This window comes from Fistularia commersonii, chromosome 8, assembly GCF_037954325.1.
Source record: "Fistularia commersonii isolate RoL2024-O1a breed Wild chromosome 8, RoL_Fcom_v1.0, whole genome shotgun sequence".
Classification (NCBI taxonomy): Eukaryota; Metazoa; Chordata; class Actinopteri; order Syngnathiformes; family Fistulariidae; genus Fistularia; species Fistularia commersonii.
The window spans coordinates 18,386,204-18,402,067 of NC_141291.1; the positions used below are offsets into that span (position 1 = coordinate 18,386,204).

At 37.5% G+C, this 15,864-nt stretch overlaps 1 protein-coding gene across 1 annotated transcript in view; it reads right to left on the reverse strand.

Moving 5' to 3' along the window:
• Positions 1 to 9,222, reverse strand: part of prkdc (protein kinase, DNA-activated, catalytic subunit) — a 39,775-nt gene extending 30,553 nt beyond the window's left edge. The window contains exons 1-21 of the mRNA XM_086151494.1: positions 9,009 to 9,222; positions 7,353 to 7,429; positions 7,165 to 7,269; positions 6,780 to 6,854; positions 6,492 to 6,600; positions 6,287 to 6,399; positions 5,742 to 5,841; positions 5,560 to 5,615; positions 5,003 to 5,033; positions 4,723 to 4,880; positions 4,424 to 4,570; positions 4,168 to 4,332; positions 3,314 to 3,482; positions 2,893 to 2,942; positions 2,650 to 2,772; positions 2,088 to 2,237; positions 1,854 to 1,963; positions 1,485 to 1,644; positions 1,264 to 1,350; positions 1,074 to 1,193; positions 7 to 166 (exon numbers count right to left, since the gene is read on the reverse strand). Of these exons, the coding sequence (XP_086007620.1) occupies positions 7 to 166; positions 1,074 to 1,193; positions 1,264 to 1,350; positions 1,485 to 1,644; positions 1,854 to 1,963; positions 2,088 to 2,237; positions 2,650 to 2,772; positions 2,893 to 2,942; positions 3,314 to 3,482; positions 4,168 to 4,332; positions 4,424 to 4,570; positions 4,723 to 4,880; positions 5,003 to 5,033; positions 5,560 to 5,615; positions 5,742 to 5,841; positions 6,287 to 6,399; positions 6,492 to 6,600; positions 6,780 to 6,854; positions 7,165 to 7,269; positions 7,353 to 7,429; positions 9,009 to 9,177 (2,434 nt within the window). The 5' untranslated portion in view covers positions 9,178 to 9,222. The remainder of the gene's footprint in view (positions 1 to 6; positions 167 to 1,073; positions 1,194 to 1,263; positions 1,351 to 1,484; positions 1,645 to 1,853; positions 1,964 to 2,087; positions 2,238 to 2,649; positions 2,773 to 2,892; positions 2,943 to 3,313; positions 3,483 to 4,167; positions 4,333 to 4,423; positions 4,571 to 4,722; positions 4,881 to 5,002; positions 5,034 to 5,559; positions 5,616 to 5,741; positions 5,842 to 6,286; positions 6,400 to 6,491; positions 6,601 to 6,779; positions 6,855 to 7,164; positions 7,270 to 7,352; positions 7,430 to 9,008) is intronic.
• Between the last annotated feature and the right edge of the window lie 6,642 nt (positions 9,223 to 15,864).

The window sequence follows — 15,864 nt, forward strand, 5'->3', positions numbered from 1 at the left end:
GCTTACTGTTGTCGGTGAAGCTTTTGAGGTATCCATCCAGAAGAGGAAGGATGTTCTTATAGCAGGGCTGCATGATTTCTGGCTGGATGTGGGAGGACCAGTCCTCTAAGGCATCAAGTGCAGTGTTGGCAAGAGGGACATGGCTAAGGCCCAATTTAAGAGCCACCTGGACCACACAAGGGTTAAAAAAAAAAATGTATATATATATATATATATATATATATATATATATATCAGATGAAATCAGACTTTGGGACAGTGGGAAAGTGTGGTTGGGTTCATTCATTTTTCTGAGGTAGGAACGTGTCTTTGCAGCTTCCGAGTCAAGGATGAAAGGTCAAGAGCAAGTTAGATTTTAAACTTTGACTCTTCCAAGAGTTTGAATGTGCCAGTCTCTAATAATCTTGTGATGTCAAGCCAGTCAACAAACAATGTGGTGTGAATACAAAGCAAATCAAGTACATCTCAAATGCACATCTTTGGCTGGAAGACCTTTGAAAAGACAGACCATGGATGTTAAAAGGTACACTTTAAGAAAATTCAACTGTTTATTCATTGCTGATTACTTTAAACTCAATAACCACGTCTATGTTTTATAAAACTGCTACGACTTTTACTTTGACCAACCATCGTATGGTCAGATAAGCATAATTATAACCATTGTATTAAAATTGTAGTTTCATCAATACATCTGACAGTCTCAATCAGCACAATAGTGTGGGAGATGTGTCTAATAAACATTTTTGACAGGCCAACTCATGAGAGGTTGTATTATGTAGCTTATACAAGTAAAACCCAAGGAAGTAGCAAAGGTCAAATATCCCTTTGCATATAAATATGAAGGATGTTTTTGCACAAATTAAGGAAAATGTCAAAGGCACAGAGTTAAGTTCATTTAACAGGTAAAATGTGTCTGATTCTCATAATCACACCAAGTTTATTGAAAATTGATTAATCTGTCTGGAACTCAACTTTTCCTCTGGCCTTACTTGAGTTTTTTCGGATTCTGATGAGACAACGTTCAACAAAATCCTAACCATGATTGTTAAGGTGCAAAAACACAAGCAGCCCACCTCCAGAGCAGTGCAGTACACCTTGATGTCCACAGCTACAATTTTGTGGTGCAGTGATAGGACAAATGTCAAGCAGGACGCCAGCAGCTCATCTTTGTACTGCTTCATCCGCACACAGACCTGGACAGAAACCACGTCACCAAGCATGCTCACTCAAGCAAATTGAAGTCCCAAGTAATGTAAGTATCACCTCTTTTCCGAACTTTGAGAAAAGAGAAAAGCAAGCACTTTTCATTGTGTCATTTTCAGGTGAAGATGAACTCCTCTGGCTGACTCCCTGTTGTAAAGCAGTTTTTCATGATTGTTACATTGCTTGGTCAACATCTGAAATCATTCAAATCCTAACATACAGTATTGAAACCAAAACAACTGATTTTATGACATCATTCTTAATTGTGACAAACATACTACCTTATAGTAATTGATCCTCTTGCTGATTTTCATTATGACTGAGAGCAGCTTGTAGAAACCACTGACAAGTGGATTTCTTATCGAATGGAGGATAAGTTCATGGCTCAGTGGATACATCCAAGACTGCAAATACTCCTCATGTCTGTTCAACAACAACTTACTGTGGAAACAGAACAAAACTGCTAAATTGAATGGTAAAAATACAGGGGTCAATCATTTACAGTAATCTGAATTCTTCACCTCAGTGTGGTTCAGGTATTCTGGATTAATTGACTTTGGAGAGTTCAACAGAACTTTTAAGCAAGGCACGTGAAACATATCACATTTCAAAACTACCCACCCCGTCAAGTGTGTTTGTATGTGGAATACCTGCAGAAGTCAACTAAATTGACAAACGCACTGAAGTCTTTGCCCTTATTGGGCACAAGATTAGCTGTGGGGTCAGAGGATAGCAGCATGTGGGTCGCATCATCTTCAGTCTGACGGAAGAGGAGGTGGGAGTTGTGAAATTGTTCATAATTAAAACAAATACTGCCACAAGAAGTCAATGAACTGTGTGTACCAGAACATGCAGAGCATCACATTTTTAGGGTGTGAACTCACCTCCTCTCCTGGAGTGACCTTCTTCACTGACAGGTCCAATTTCTCTACAATTCTTAGCATAGATTTAACCAGCTCATCAAAAAGGAGGCGACTCAAAGACCCAAGAGCGGCATTTTGGCTTGCAAAAGCTTCATCTAGAAATCCTGAATCCTATGTCGATATAAGCAGGGCAGAAAATTACAACGTACAGGTTTTCTGTTGTTTGGTAGGAAATGGTCAGGTAAACACTTAGCCAAACTCAACTTTTCAATCAACATTATGCAACTTAAAGTTTTTTGGCCTATCTTTTTTGTTGATTGACTTGTACAGAGAACAAAGCCTCTTTCATTTCTCCTCTAAGCTTCGAATGTTTTTCATACAATGTTTATCCCCACTTATTCAGAAGTCTCATCTGAGGCAGAAAGAGGAAAGATCAAGAAGCTAAAAAGATTAAGTTGTTACATTCTGTCCTCCACTGTCTGTGTATGTGGATCACAAGGCAAAAATTGCTGCTTCGATGAAAAAAAGTAAATGTCATGTTTTACATAAAAGTTACAAATCTTTACAAAGAGGATTACTGTACCTTCAACTGATCACAGTCTAACAGCCCTTTATACAGAGCAAGGTAGTCCTGACTGGATGGAACTTTCCACTTTCCTACTTGTACTTTGGAAGCGTCAGAAGAACTGCTTCGTGTGTCCTTGTCCTGAGTCAAGAGGAAAACCAGAGGGCATCTTTCCTTCATTATCACAATGTAAAACAAGTCTTTTGAATCTCTGTCAGTGTAAATTGTACTGTGGAAAAATAAATCAAACATTCAACCAACCTCAGAGTGCATGAGGGGTTTCGAGCAGACACGAATTAAGCCTTGGTGCACTAAAAATAAGGTTAAAAAATATTTAATAGAATGACAGATGTGAAGTTTGCAATTTTTGTGGCATGTGCGATGTAAGGAGTTATGACAGCAGTTTGGTATAAGAGGTAGAGCTTGCTGGGTCAAATTCTGATGCACTTTATATATTGAATACGTTTGATAGAGAAAATAAAAACGAATCGCAGTATCCATCACTTCAATAGTATTTCAATAATATTTGAATATAGTCATATTTCAAGTCCTTTTCAACACACAGCTGGATGACCGGTTCAAACCATATCATTCTACCATTTAACATCAGAAATACTTGATTGGAGCTCCTTGGATGTATTGCTGCAAATCTAAAGATTTAAAGACTTGACGAACAACATACCCACGGAGTGGATAAAACTCCACAAAATTGGCCCTTTCGAGGCCACAGCCACAAACACCTTCAGGATGGACCTCCAACATGTGGTCTGCATTTTCTCACTATACTGAGGGAAGCTGTCAATTTGCTCCACGAGCAGACGTTCTAGGAGTGGTGTGTAAACCTCTGGAATCTGAGTCATGGATACAAAAAAGGGGGTTGAGATTAGAGCATGTGCCCATGTCTCCATGAGTTGCACAAAACCTTGTCATGTGGATTTGGGCAACTGATGGATGCTTTTTGACCCGAAGTACACAGAAGGTTTAAGGAATGTCTCATAAGAACCTAAAAGTGACTGTAGTCCGTTGTTTTTTAGGTGTGGCTTAATGTTGAGGAATATTAGGGAAATTTGTTCAATGACAAAAAACTGCATGACAACAGTATGAAAAGACCTCTGAACCAATATTCTCGAATCATTACTTCTACAGTCAAATCTTGCAATGCTTCACAGCTGATAAGTATATAAAGATCCCCAAAACATTAGTTGACCATTAAATCTGATAATGCCATATTCTTGAAATAAATTCACCAGGTAAGACATAGGAAATCACCTTGATACTATTAGAATGTTTGAAATGGCTTACGGCGGTACATATTTAATCTGTATAAAGCACTCAAACTTTCACTCTACACTGAAAACCTCTTTCACAATATTCTTAAACCTGTACTTAGGAGGGACTTTTTTCAGAATGAGTCAATAGCCACAGAACAAAATATGAATATTATCATATGTTAACACCAAATCCCTTTGATGTTTCCAAGTTTCACACAGGGTTTGAATGATGTTATGCCACAGCAGGCCCAAGAGTAGCACTTACTTTGTCTAAGTGAATCAGGACACTTGCTATCGAGTCCAGGAAGCTGGGCAGCTGGTACAAGCTGTCGTCTTCACTGTCAGACTCAGTCAAGTACATCTGTTTGCAACGCTGGATCAACTCTGTGTACATCAGGTCCACATTTTGCACGCAAACTTTCTTCCATGGCTAGGAGGAAAGGTATAAAGATATCTCTTGACAACCAAGTTGCAAATGTAGTTTCTAAACATGATAGGAGCAAAAAATGTGATAAAAGTACAGCAGCGAAGAATCCATATCCTCGTATGGCGATGGAAAGTTCTTTGTGGGTCGAGTCCATTTTCCTAATGATGTTGCAGAACTTGTGCATGAAGAAAGTCAACTTGCTTTTGTGCTCCTCAACATTTTCTGCCACCAACATTGCAATCTGAAGTGCATCAGAGGAGTGAAGAAACAATTTGACTCTCACCAGCAAGTGATCCCAAGATGACCATAACCTATTCTATACAAAATATGTCTAACAATATATATTTTACTCATCACATAAAAATCTATGCAGAGAAGCTTTTGAATTTTTACCTGTTTGAGGAAAGCTTCAAGAGCATAGTAACTAGTCTTCTTCATTTCACCGTTGATATGCCCACAGAGCTTGGACATGATTTCAAACAAACCTCTGTAATGTTCCATAAGGCAGCAACTGAATTGGGATGCATGTCTGGCTAACAGCCTGAGTCCAGCTGTTCATAAAAAAAAAAAAAAATTTTAAAAATGCAGAGGGGATTGGCAAACATGCAGTTTTGGAATTTTATCTATGGTAAAAATATACATATACAAAATATACAATATATTAAAATATTACCATATTGGACAGCATAGCGACTCATTTCCACCTGTAACAGAAACAGATTAACCATTACATGTAAAGTATATGTATGTAACAACAAAACACTCAAGCTCAACTGCTTGGAACCCAAACTTTCACCGTATTTAGCAGATTATCTGAGAATGTAAACACAAAGTTCGGAGACAGAAATTCACTCCATCTGATATTTTTTTTGTAAAAACACTGTCCAAAATCAATATGACAATGCCACACATTGAAATTTTGGGAGGTGAAGCTTTACAGATGGAACACAAAACGCAAAAAGAAATACAAAGGATTTATATCGTAAATCTAATATAGGCAGTGAATGTCAGGTGCAAGATCTAGTCATACTAATAAACCTAAAGCACCCGCCTGAGTTCATGAGGTGAATTTTTTTGAAATCTTTACTGCCTCAGTCACATTTACAGTTCACAGTACACACTAAAGTTGGTTATCTAGCAGTCCCATGTACTTTTTCGCTTGTATCCATAGTATTTTGACAATAGATGATGTTTATGAAGTATTGGCTAACAAAGTGCTAGAACTTTTACCTGGGGGTTTATTGACATCAGGGTATATTGAAAAATGTCCTTACACATCGTCGGATCTGCAAGTCACAGATGCTTGGGAGTTAAGCAGCCTTGAAAACAGCATTGAGCTGATGACTATGTTAACGTGGAGTCAATTTGCGAAGCAACTACTATGGACATAGAAATCATTCTCAAAATCCTACCTTCTGCCATGGTTTTAGGAAAGTTGACCATGAGGGCATTGAGTCCGCTCAAACATCCGGTCACTACAGAACGTTTAGGTTCCCTTATAGAAGAGGTCATCTGAAATATTGACCAGGGTCAGAAGAAATGGAGGGGGGTTCGAATTCAACAAAACATTCAAAATGTAAATGATTTGCAGAATACATTCAGCCGTAGCAAACCAGATATTTCTGGAGTTTTTTCTTCCGCTCCTCTGTCAGTGACATCTCGTCGAGTCTGATCTGACCAACTTTCATTTCATCAAATTGTTACTTACTTACCAAATGTCACAAACTTACTAAATACAGGGCACTTTGCATGTTAAATAAATAACCAAATGGATGATATTGTGGTCCGATGACAAATAAATACTTGTAGACAAATAATTATTACCGGTTTCTTGTTATGCTAAGACTCTCTCAAAGCAGCTTCAGGATCAATGTGACAAAGATACAATATGGGGCCAGACAAGTCCCAATGCTCATCAGGATATTCCGCATCGCATTCTGGCAGAAACATAGAATACCTGCTGCTTCAGCTCCCCCAGATACGCTTTGTAGAGTTTGTCTGAATTGCTGACCATCTCACTGGGGTGAACCTCAGCCAGAACTCCCAACAAGTCATAGACCGCCCCCAGGACTGTTCCAGAAGTAATCAGAAAAATGAATCTCTTCATGATTTGAATAGCATGATAACAATAACAGAAATTGTAAAAAAATATGTTCCCATACCTGAATCTGGAAGTTTGTTCTTGTGATAAAGCTCACTGTAAAACTTGTTGAACATTTCACTGATTCTGAAATCTGCTGCCACAGTGGAAGCTTCTGTTGTTTTGAGAACCTATAGAAGGTATTAATTATATTTTACATATATCATGTTCAAAAGTAGTAATTATCTTTTTATGACCTAGAACTCAATAACATTAGCCTCATTATCTACTGCTTATCCTGAGAATTGTATATATATCAATGAACACACCCACACACACACACACATCAGTAAATCATAAAGAAATATACCTTAACAAGAAGCTCCAAAGCTGCTGTTCTAGTTTTGGCTGTTTTGTCCCTTGAATACACAACTATGCATGTGTCCTGTAGGAAAACATGTAACAAGTAAATCCATTTTATCTAGCTTGTTTTCAGTTTGAAGTCCTTACTTCCAATTGAAAAAGATGGACAGCAATATAAAGATACTAATATTGACAAAAAGGTACCATCTTTAGTTTCATTTGCCCTTATATTAATTAACATTCTTTTTAATACACATTTATGAACCCTGCCTGCTTTGCACCCTAAAAGCCCCTCAAGCATAAGCAGGTAATGCTAAGCAAGCTTTAGCATTTTTTGAAGAATGCAATCAGGATTTTAAAAAGCGCTTCTGGTGGAAAAAAGGATGACTTACTCTGATGTCAATTGCATAACTTTTATCCCAACCTTTGACTCTTGGAGAAACCCTTTTCAGAAACGTCTCCAAAAAACACAAGATCTTGACTCTTGAATCGTGGAGCTGCGAAAGACACACAGCCTTTGACTCATCAAAACACTGCCAACTAAGCAGAGCCATAGTCTTTGAGCTTGCACCATACAAACCTCATCCTTTGGCAGGGACTTCTTGAGGAAGATGAGAAGTCCATAGCTGTTTGAGAACAGTAAGGATGTCTGCAAAGCTTTAAGATAAAGGTTAAGTTGGACTTGGGTGGAAAATCCAGCAGTTCTGTTTGACATCACAAGACTTATAAAAAATTAAAAAAAAATTAAAATAAATCACCCTTGGCAGTAAATTACAGCAATGAATTGTTAAATGTGTATTATAGAACTTTTGGCTCCAGCCTTTAAGGACTAAACCACGCATTTGTGCAACTTATTTAATGTTAACAGGATCACATTTGAGTAACTTAAAAGAGTGGAGGTAGGAGCATGCAGGTAGACTACATCTTGTGTAGATGAGGTAATCTGAAGAGAGAGACAAAGTAATCAAAAAACGTTACCATAAATCAGTCTTAAGTGGTCAAATTGCATAGGTAAATGTTTGTGTTATAGAAATGTTTCTTTAAAAACTAAAAACAAAAAAGGTGAAATTAATCTTTCACCCATTCACAAAATGTAGTTCCTGGCCTAAATTATTGAAACTCACATTTTATTTAATTCAATACAGCTTTAACTAACTTAAGTACTGTTTTTTCCCTATAGGAGGGAAACAGCTTTGACATTGACTACGGGAGTCTGATTTTTTTGCTTTCCATCGGTGTGCTTGTAACGAGGTATGATGTCGATCATCCATGTGGGTGGAGGCCTTCCACACCGAGCAGTTGGATGATTTCAAAGAGTTTCAGGAGACCAAGATGTGTCGGGGAAATTTAGAGGGAAATTAGAAATACTGTAGAAGTTTCATGATGCAGGGATCATGGTAGTATGCACCAAGTTATTTAAACACTCACTATGACTACTGCACTTGTAACTGTATAACATTCAAGATTACAAGGAGACACACAGTTGCATACCACTATATTTTAATGGTATGAGAAATGAAATGGCGCAGCACAGTGACGCAGTGGTTAGCACTCCCATCTCACAGCAGGAAGGACCATGGTTCAAGTCCCTCAGGGGACCTTTCTGTGTGGAGTTTGCATGTCCTCCCCGTGTTTGTGTGGGTTTCCTCTCACAAAAACACGCAGCCTGTTAAGTTGGACAGGGTGTACGGGGTGTACCCCACGTCACGCTGGAGTAATAGCTGGGATAGGCTCCAGCATCCCCACGACCCAAAGTGCAAGAAAAGCAATAGATCATGGATGGAGACATGAAATACACACCCAATGCATATTGAAGCACATGCTCATGTATCATGTTAAGATTTAACCACAACATAAGTTTTTGTAAATGGAGTCCACTAAGGGATGGAAATGAACTGGGAAGGCCTTAATAGTGCAAAAGGATCTGCAAGTTAGAAAATCAGAGGACTTTTGAGTGACATCTGGCCCTTAATTTTGAAATGAGGGGGAACCAGATCGGCTTGTACAGTACGTGATATGTACAGGTCAACCACGAACCACACCTACCAAGTCACCTTGTCATGTCAATTATTCGACAACAATGCTTTGTTGACGAACACCGAACCGCGGCTTAAAAGACGAAATACTGGACGCCTTAAAAGTTTAGAGATAACTTCACCCTCTAATATTCCTTACACCAACGGTTGAACAAGACTTCCAGAGTATGGGCTTGTTGGTTTTAACAGCATTGTCTCACCAAGTTCATTCTCGGTCGGCGTTAGCAAGCACGCCTGCTCCAGGTCCCCCACTATATCTTGACATTTTACAGCTATTCCCCGGGTATCTTCGTCCGTCAGGTATTCGTGGAGTTTGAGGAGAAGCCCGTGAATCCCCCCAGCAGCAGCCTGGCCCGGAGCTGAAGACATGGCTATTTGAAGTTAGCCGCCACACAGACTCGACGGGAAGACGGTTTCGATAATAAGTGTACGAATGGGGGCGCTTAGTGTTCCCTATGTCATATGCGGAAGAGTCGGGAAAGTCGGGACGTTTCAAAATAAAAGCTTGTTTTACTGCGCTCTCGACTGCCCCGCGTGGAATTCGTGATAGCACCCACGTCACCAGGTAAGGTGGATTTCCGTTCCATTAAAATTCTCATATACACACAATGCATACATTGAACGTTGCACTTTAACCCTTGTGTTGTCTTGCGGGTCAAAAGTGACCCACTACCATTTTTAAATTGTAGAAAAAACACCTTAACCTATTTTTTTCCAACTTGAAATTTTATGACTTTTTCTAAGGAGACCCCATCATTTGAAAAAGTGATACTTCTTTTTTTGTTTATATTTCCATGTGGGCTGTACACCACTAGGGTACAAAGATTGTCTTCTGGGTCATTTTTGAGGGTTAAAGCATTTTCACGAATGAGAATTCTATTGTAAGTCGCTTTGGATAAAAGCGTCTGCCAAATGCAAGGTAAAGATTTGGGCTAGTTTTTGTTGAATTGGGAGGGTTATGTTGTGTTTGGGCTGAAAACTGTCAGACTTATCTGGAAATACTGAATGACACTGCCGTGGATAAGAATCTGAAACCAACATTATATTGGATCACATTTCAATAACCTGGATCTGTTGCAAAGTTCACTTCAAAGTGATGACTGATTGTTTGTTTCCACAATTCACACACAAAACATCGCTCTTTAGAAGTGCTCAAATACTTTAATAAAATCCCATACACCACTCTGTTGGAGAGTGAGTCCCAATTCAGCTGGTCTAAGTTGGAGCCTGTAAAGAGGAGACTGAGGTTGTCATTAGAAATAACACGAACAAGCGAGTATTCATTTGAGCTCTGCAGAGGGGGAGACTCGGCTCTTTGGAGTCAAGATCCAGAGAATCCCACCGAGTTCCTCCTTGCTTGGCATTTTATTGTGTGTGTGTATTGCTGTTGTTGACAAGATCATATACAGGGAGAGGGTAATTCCTGTTTACATTCAGGGGGTTAGGTTCCTGATCAGGGGGATAGGTTCCCATTTGCTCTGCAGTCATTTGGCATACGCTTTCATCCAAAGCGACTTACAGTGGAGGTGCCGGGGATTGAGCCCAGGACCTCATGCATGCGCTCTACCGCTGAGCTGCAGCACCCTGATGCTTATTTGAATTTATAATCATGGGCGTAGGTTCCTGTTTAAGGACGAAGGCCTTTTGTGCTCACACGCCTGGCTGTCTTCATGTGAGTAGATGAAATAACAGAGCTATGAATATAGAGAGAAAACTCTAATACACTCTCTTGAAATACTCCATTATAGGTGGAAGTCTTGCATCAATGCTTTCAGATCAGAAAATGTATGGAAGTATTATTGGCAGATTGTGCTTAACTATCAAAAGTAAATTATGCAGGAAATACTCCATGTTACCATGTTTGTTCTCAATACCGTTACATTCATGTGAATGCTGCATTTTACAAGTGTGTATTTTTAAAAGGTTGGTTAAACTACTTTACCCGCTTCTAGGTTATTTAATGTCTTCATCCCAGTTCTCTGAAAGTTAACCTGTTGATGAGTTTGCAATGATACATTTTACTGCTTGTTTAGGAGGCTTCACAGACAACTCTGCTTCTACAACTACTTAAATCTGACAGCAGGCATCAGTCAAGTAACTATATTACTTAACTATTTTATCATGGGGTAATATAGATGATGACAAAATTATAAAGTAATAACAAATATATAACAAGATAGACAAGCTGATCAACAGAATTAAAAAAAAATCAAGTGAGTAGTGCTAAAGTTTAGCCAAACAAATGTGCAGCAGTGAACTTGTTTTTCAGTTATGCCTCAATATACATTTTAAGCTTTTAATAACCCATGAAAACATGTTTAGTATGACTGCCCTTGTAGCAGCAGTGTCACTCCTACTGCAAAACAGATACTGACTCTTATGAAGAGTCATTTATATGACATTCAGAGTTTTCCCGCCTCTGGGGCTGTCCTACTTTGTAGCCTACATAAGTAGCCTTAACAACTCGGACACAATCTTACACACATAATTTGCATTTTTAACCTAGGTAATTAAAAGTTAATTTTAAGACAGATTTTTTTGTATTATCTTATTCATAAAAATCAAAATTGCAGATGTAGTGCATCAGCTCTGAAAATATGCTTCTGTCCCTGTTGAGAATGTAATATTTTAAGAAGGTCCTGAGGGAATGCAATGAACTGATTAATTGAATAACAAACTGAAATGTGTTTCTATGTCAAATGTCAGCCCCACAATAACATTACACTTTGCAGAAGATAACAGGAAACATGCGTTATTCAGGGGGATAAATAATGGCGGTTGTGGGTTTGTGGGTTTCTGTGTGTGTGTTGAACAAGTGAATAGATGTGTAGGTTTTCCTCTGAGTTTTTTCTCTTGATTTCTATAAGAGTTATAATGATATGAATGAGGTTATAGACCTTTTATTTTCTCTTTTATTTGAACTGGATAGATAGATAGATAGATAGATAGATAGATAGATAGATAGATAGATAGATAGATAGATAGATAGATAGATAGATAGATAGATAGTAAACAAATACGAATTCTTTCATCACTTCACAGAGAAAGAAGAAGTGATCAAGATCAGGTTCCTGAAACTCAAAAAGCCATAGCTGTTTGTTGTCAAGTCGGCCAAGTTCTGCTTGGAACAGATGTCTCAACATGTTTTGCTGCAGCTGTGTGAAATCCCAAGTTAGAAATATGACAAAAAAAAAGTAGCTGCATTATTTCAAAAAGGTCCTTGTTACTTCTATTTTGTCAATGCCTCTTATCTGCAGACATATCACTTTAAACCTTGTCCCTGCCTGCGGATTTTTCATATTTGGTTTATTGTCATGATGTTATGAATTGTAGCTTCAAGCCATTATTACATCATTTGTTTCAATTCTGACTTCTTGAGAACTGACATTTCTGTCCATGCTGATTTTTTTTAAACTATTCATAATATCTATCCACATGCAGATTCTTCCCCAGTCAAACAATTTCAAACCTTTACAGGTCGTTTTTTAGGTGAGTTTTATTTTTTGCTTTGACAGCCTGCCAGTTTATTTATAACATTATTCAGCTAAATGAAAGTGGTATTTATTGTTGTGAATATGTCTTCGCTACAACTCCGAATCTTGTTCAGTCCTCATTTCTTCTCCCGCTTCAAATTTTCACAAATGAAATTTTATACTGTTGCTTATTGGTGTCCTTGTTTCTTCATTGTGTCTGACTTTGAACTCTGTGACTCAAGTTACTTACATGTGAAAGTAGGAAACAGAAACACTGATATTTTTGGCATGCAGATGAAAGTATATACAGGACTGTCTCAGAAAATTAGAATATTGTGATAAAGTTCTTTATCTTCTGTAATGCAATTAAAAAACCAAAAAAAACTTTTTCATATTCTAATATTTTGAGATAGGATTTTTGAGTTAAGATGTAAGCCATAATCAGCAATAATAAAATAACAGAAGGCTTGCAATATTTCAGTTGATTTATAATGAATCCAGAATGTGTGACATTTGATGACTTAAAAACACACTGAGACAACAGTTAATCCATTTTTAATAGATTATACAATCAACAACAAGGAATTATGTTGAAAGGTAATGGCAGAACATTTCAGTAATTGTCAGATATTTTCTTTCAAATGCTGTCAAACCTTGTCGTTTCCCTCTGTCTTGCCAAATATGGCCATAATTCACATGGGTGTCAGTTCGGAGCGACACACGGGGGAGTGGGGCATGATTCAGCTTGTTAAGAGTGTATGTTTAAAGTGGGGTGTTGTAGTGTTTTTTTCACAGTCTGGTTATTAAGTCAGAGTAATCAAGTAAAATTACTGACTTCCATGAATTCCTTTGGCATGCACATTCTTCACTCGCTGGCAAGCAACACTGGCATTTTCAGTTTATACCTCTCCTTTGCATATTATTTTCCATTGAATATGACGTTATTCCTTCAAACTGTGTCCCAATAGAGGCTCGGTTATTGCATAGTTCACAAACCGAACAAACATGCTGTTTGCTGTTGCAAAAAAAAAAAAAAAAAAAATACTGTGATAAAGTTGCAAGGCCATCTCGAACAGAACCTTGCTTATTACCATTATTTTTGGTCACTGCCCATGTAGTGCAACTGATGCAGGAGGGGCTTTTTTTGTTTTATTTTCTTTATTCCCCTGTGTCTGTCAATTTATTGCAGTGACATAGAAACCCAAGCAAACCCCACGTTATGTAGAAGTAAAAAAAAAAATAGAAATTTGAACATAAGCCTTTTCATATAAAAAATATTTAAACATTAGTAATCAACTACATTACAAAAATGACAATACACTTGCGCATAGAAACACACAGACACACACACACCTGTGTGCGTCTATGTACACACACACACACATACATCGATACATACATACATACATCGATACATACATACATACATACATACATACATACATGTGTAACAACCCACTGCCGAAAGTGTCAGGGGAAAAAGAACAGCTCTTGCCAACAGATAAAATATGGACAGTATAAAGAATGTTGTCTAGGCACCTTCATTTATCAGACATATTAATGGTCTTCAGATAACTATTCTGCATATTTTATTTTACATTAAATGAGTTAAATAATTATAAATTAAAGTCTAAATTGAGGCTACAGGAAAACGTGGTACCAATATCTAATTGAAGCAGACCGTTTAAGCAGACCATTTAACACCGTCTCCGGTATCCGGTGATAAAAACAAAAACAAAAAACAAAAACTGGGGGCCGGAAGATACATTCATCAGACCTGTTCCTTCCATTCATGTTGTTGCATTATTGCATTCAAATATCATCCAAAGGTGACCTATATCTTTAAGGTGTCCAAGTTAAGGAACATTACTGGAAAAATCTGGGAAAAAAAAAAAGGGACCAAGCGGGGAGTACCATTCTAGTTTAGCAAAAGCATGTAGTGCATTTAACCTCAAGATAGACATATGTTCATCATTAATTATAATGTTATTGCATTAAATCTGACTGGAATCTGCCAAAGTGCATGATGCATCATTTTTATTCTGTATTGAATGTCATGAACTATTATCTCTGTTGGTTATTCCATGTTAGTCTTGAAGACATTATTTTTAATGCCAATGAATGACTCAAAGTCACACTTAACAGAGACACTGAGGTGTAAAAAAGATGTTACGTACAAGAACTAATATTCATATTATAAAAGCATCAAACAGGAATAAGACATTGCATGGAAAGACTAGACAAACTGTTAAGAGATCAGAGCTGATGCGCTTCACTTGGCTAATTGTTTTACGATGGACAGTAACTGATGAAAGCCTGCTTACTTCATCCAATGGTTTGTGTTTCTAAAACTACACTTTGATCAGTTTTCAGATTGAAAGAATTTTGTGCTTTTACATGTCTGAATACACAACACTAAACATTATGTTATCTTTTTGGAACTTCAGAACTTTCTAGCCTGATTTACCCCGAGTGTGTCTTGTGGTAAGCTTTGCATCAGTAGGATAGCTATCTTTGGGGTTAATCTTACATCTGTGCCTCCATACAGTTATTTGGAAACATTTAGGGGTCAATGGCCACTGATGCTGAAGCCAAATAAAATTTATGTTTTAAAGGGGTGGATTTTAAAAGAACACAAAGTCTATGGCAAACACAGCAGACAACTGAAGTGCATTGCTGTGATGCTCAATAATTTTTTTTGTCCCAACTGTCTGAAAATCATGTCCAATACCAGACTCTTGTCTCACAAAGACATACAAGGATTCCCAGCTTCTGAATCTTTGTATCCGAATTCCTTTAATTTGTTCTCTTTTGTAACATTCATGCAGCACACTGTACATCTAGTCAATTTTAGGGAATATTTTGGGTCTTAAAAATTTTGTGTATTTCTTGACTACTGAAGTTTGACCTTTTCTCATAAAACAGGTCAAGCATATGTTTTAACATTTTAAAAAAAGTGTTAAAATTACTGATAAATTTTTAAGTCAATTACTGGACAAAGTTGATTAATTAATTTTAATATATATATATATATATATATATATATATATATATAGTGTCTATTTCTTTCTGAAATTCACCTTAGTATTGAGACATTTCATATATTTGCAGACCTTTGAATCTCAAAATCTCTATATCTCTGCAACCATTTGTGAGGTATTAAATATTAAAAGTTTGCTGAAAGAATCAACATAGGGCCATGTCAAGACAACCTTGAGAAAACACAGGGAAAATCTGCTTATACCTCTTGTAACCTATATAACCAGCTGTCCATCCATGACAACTTTTTTACCAAAGCTCTTACTTATTTAAAATTAAAATGCATAATATTGCTGATGACTGGATGCCAGCCTCGACTCCATGTGTTCAACTTGCAGCCAGAGAGCCAAACACATCAGCGATTGACTGTTTCCAAACCCAACCACACCAGTTCAGACCTTGGGTTGTGCTCTTTTAAAATCACATTGACAAAGTAACATTTCTTTAAACAGATCTGTTACCGGCTTGCCAGCTTATTCTGTGTTGATTTCCATTAAATCTGTTGGTGCCTTTTTGGTTTCGTTTTGGCCTGAAGTCTTGCAAC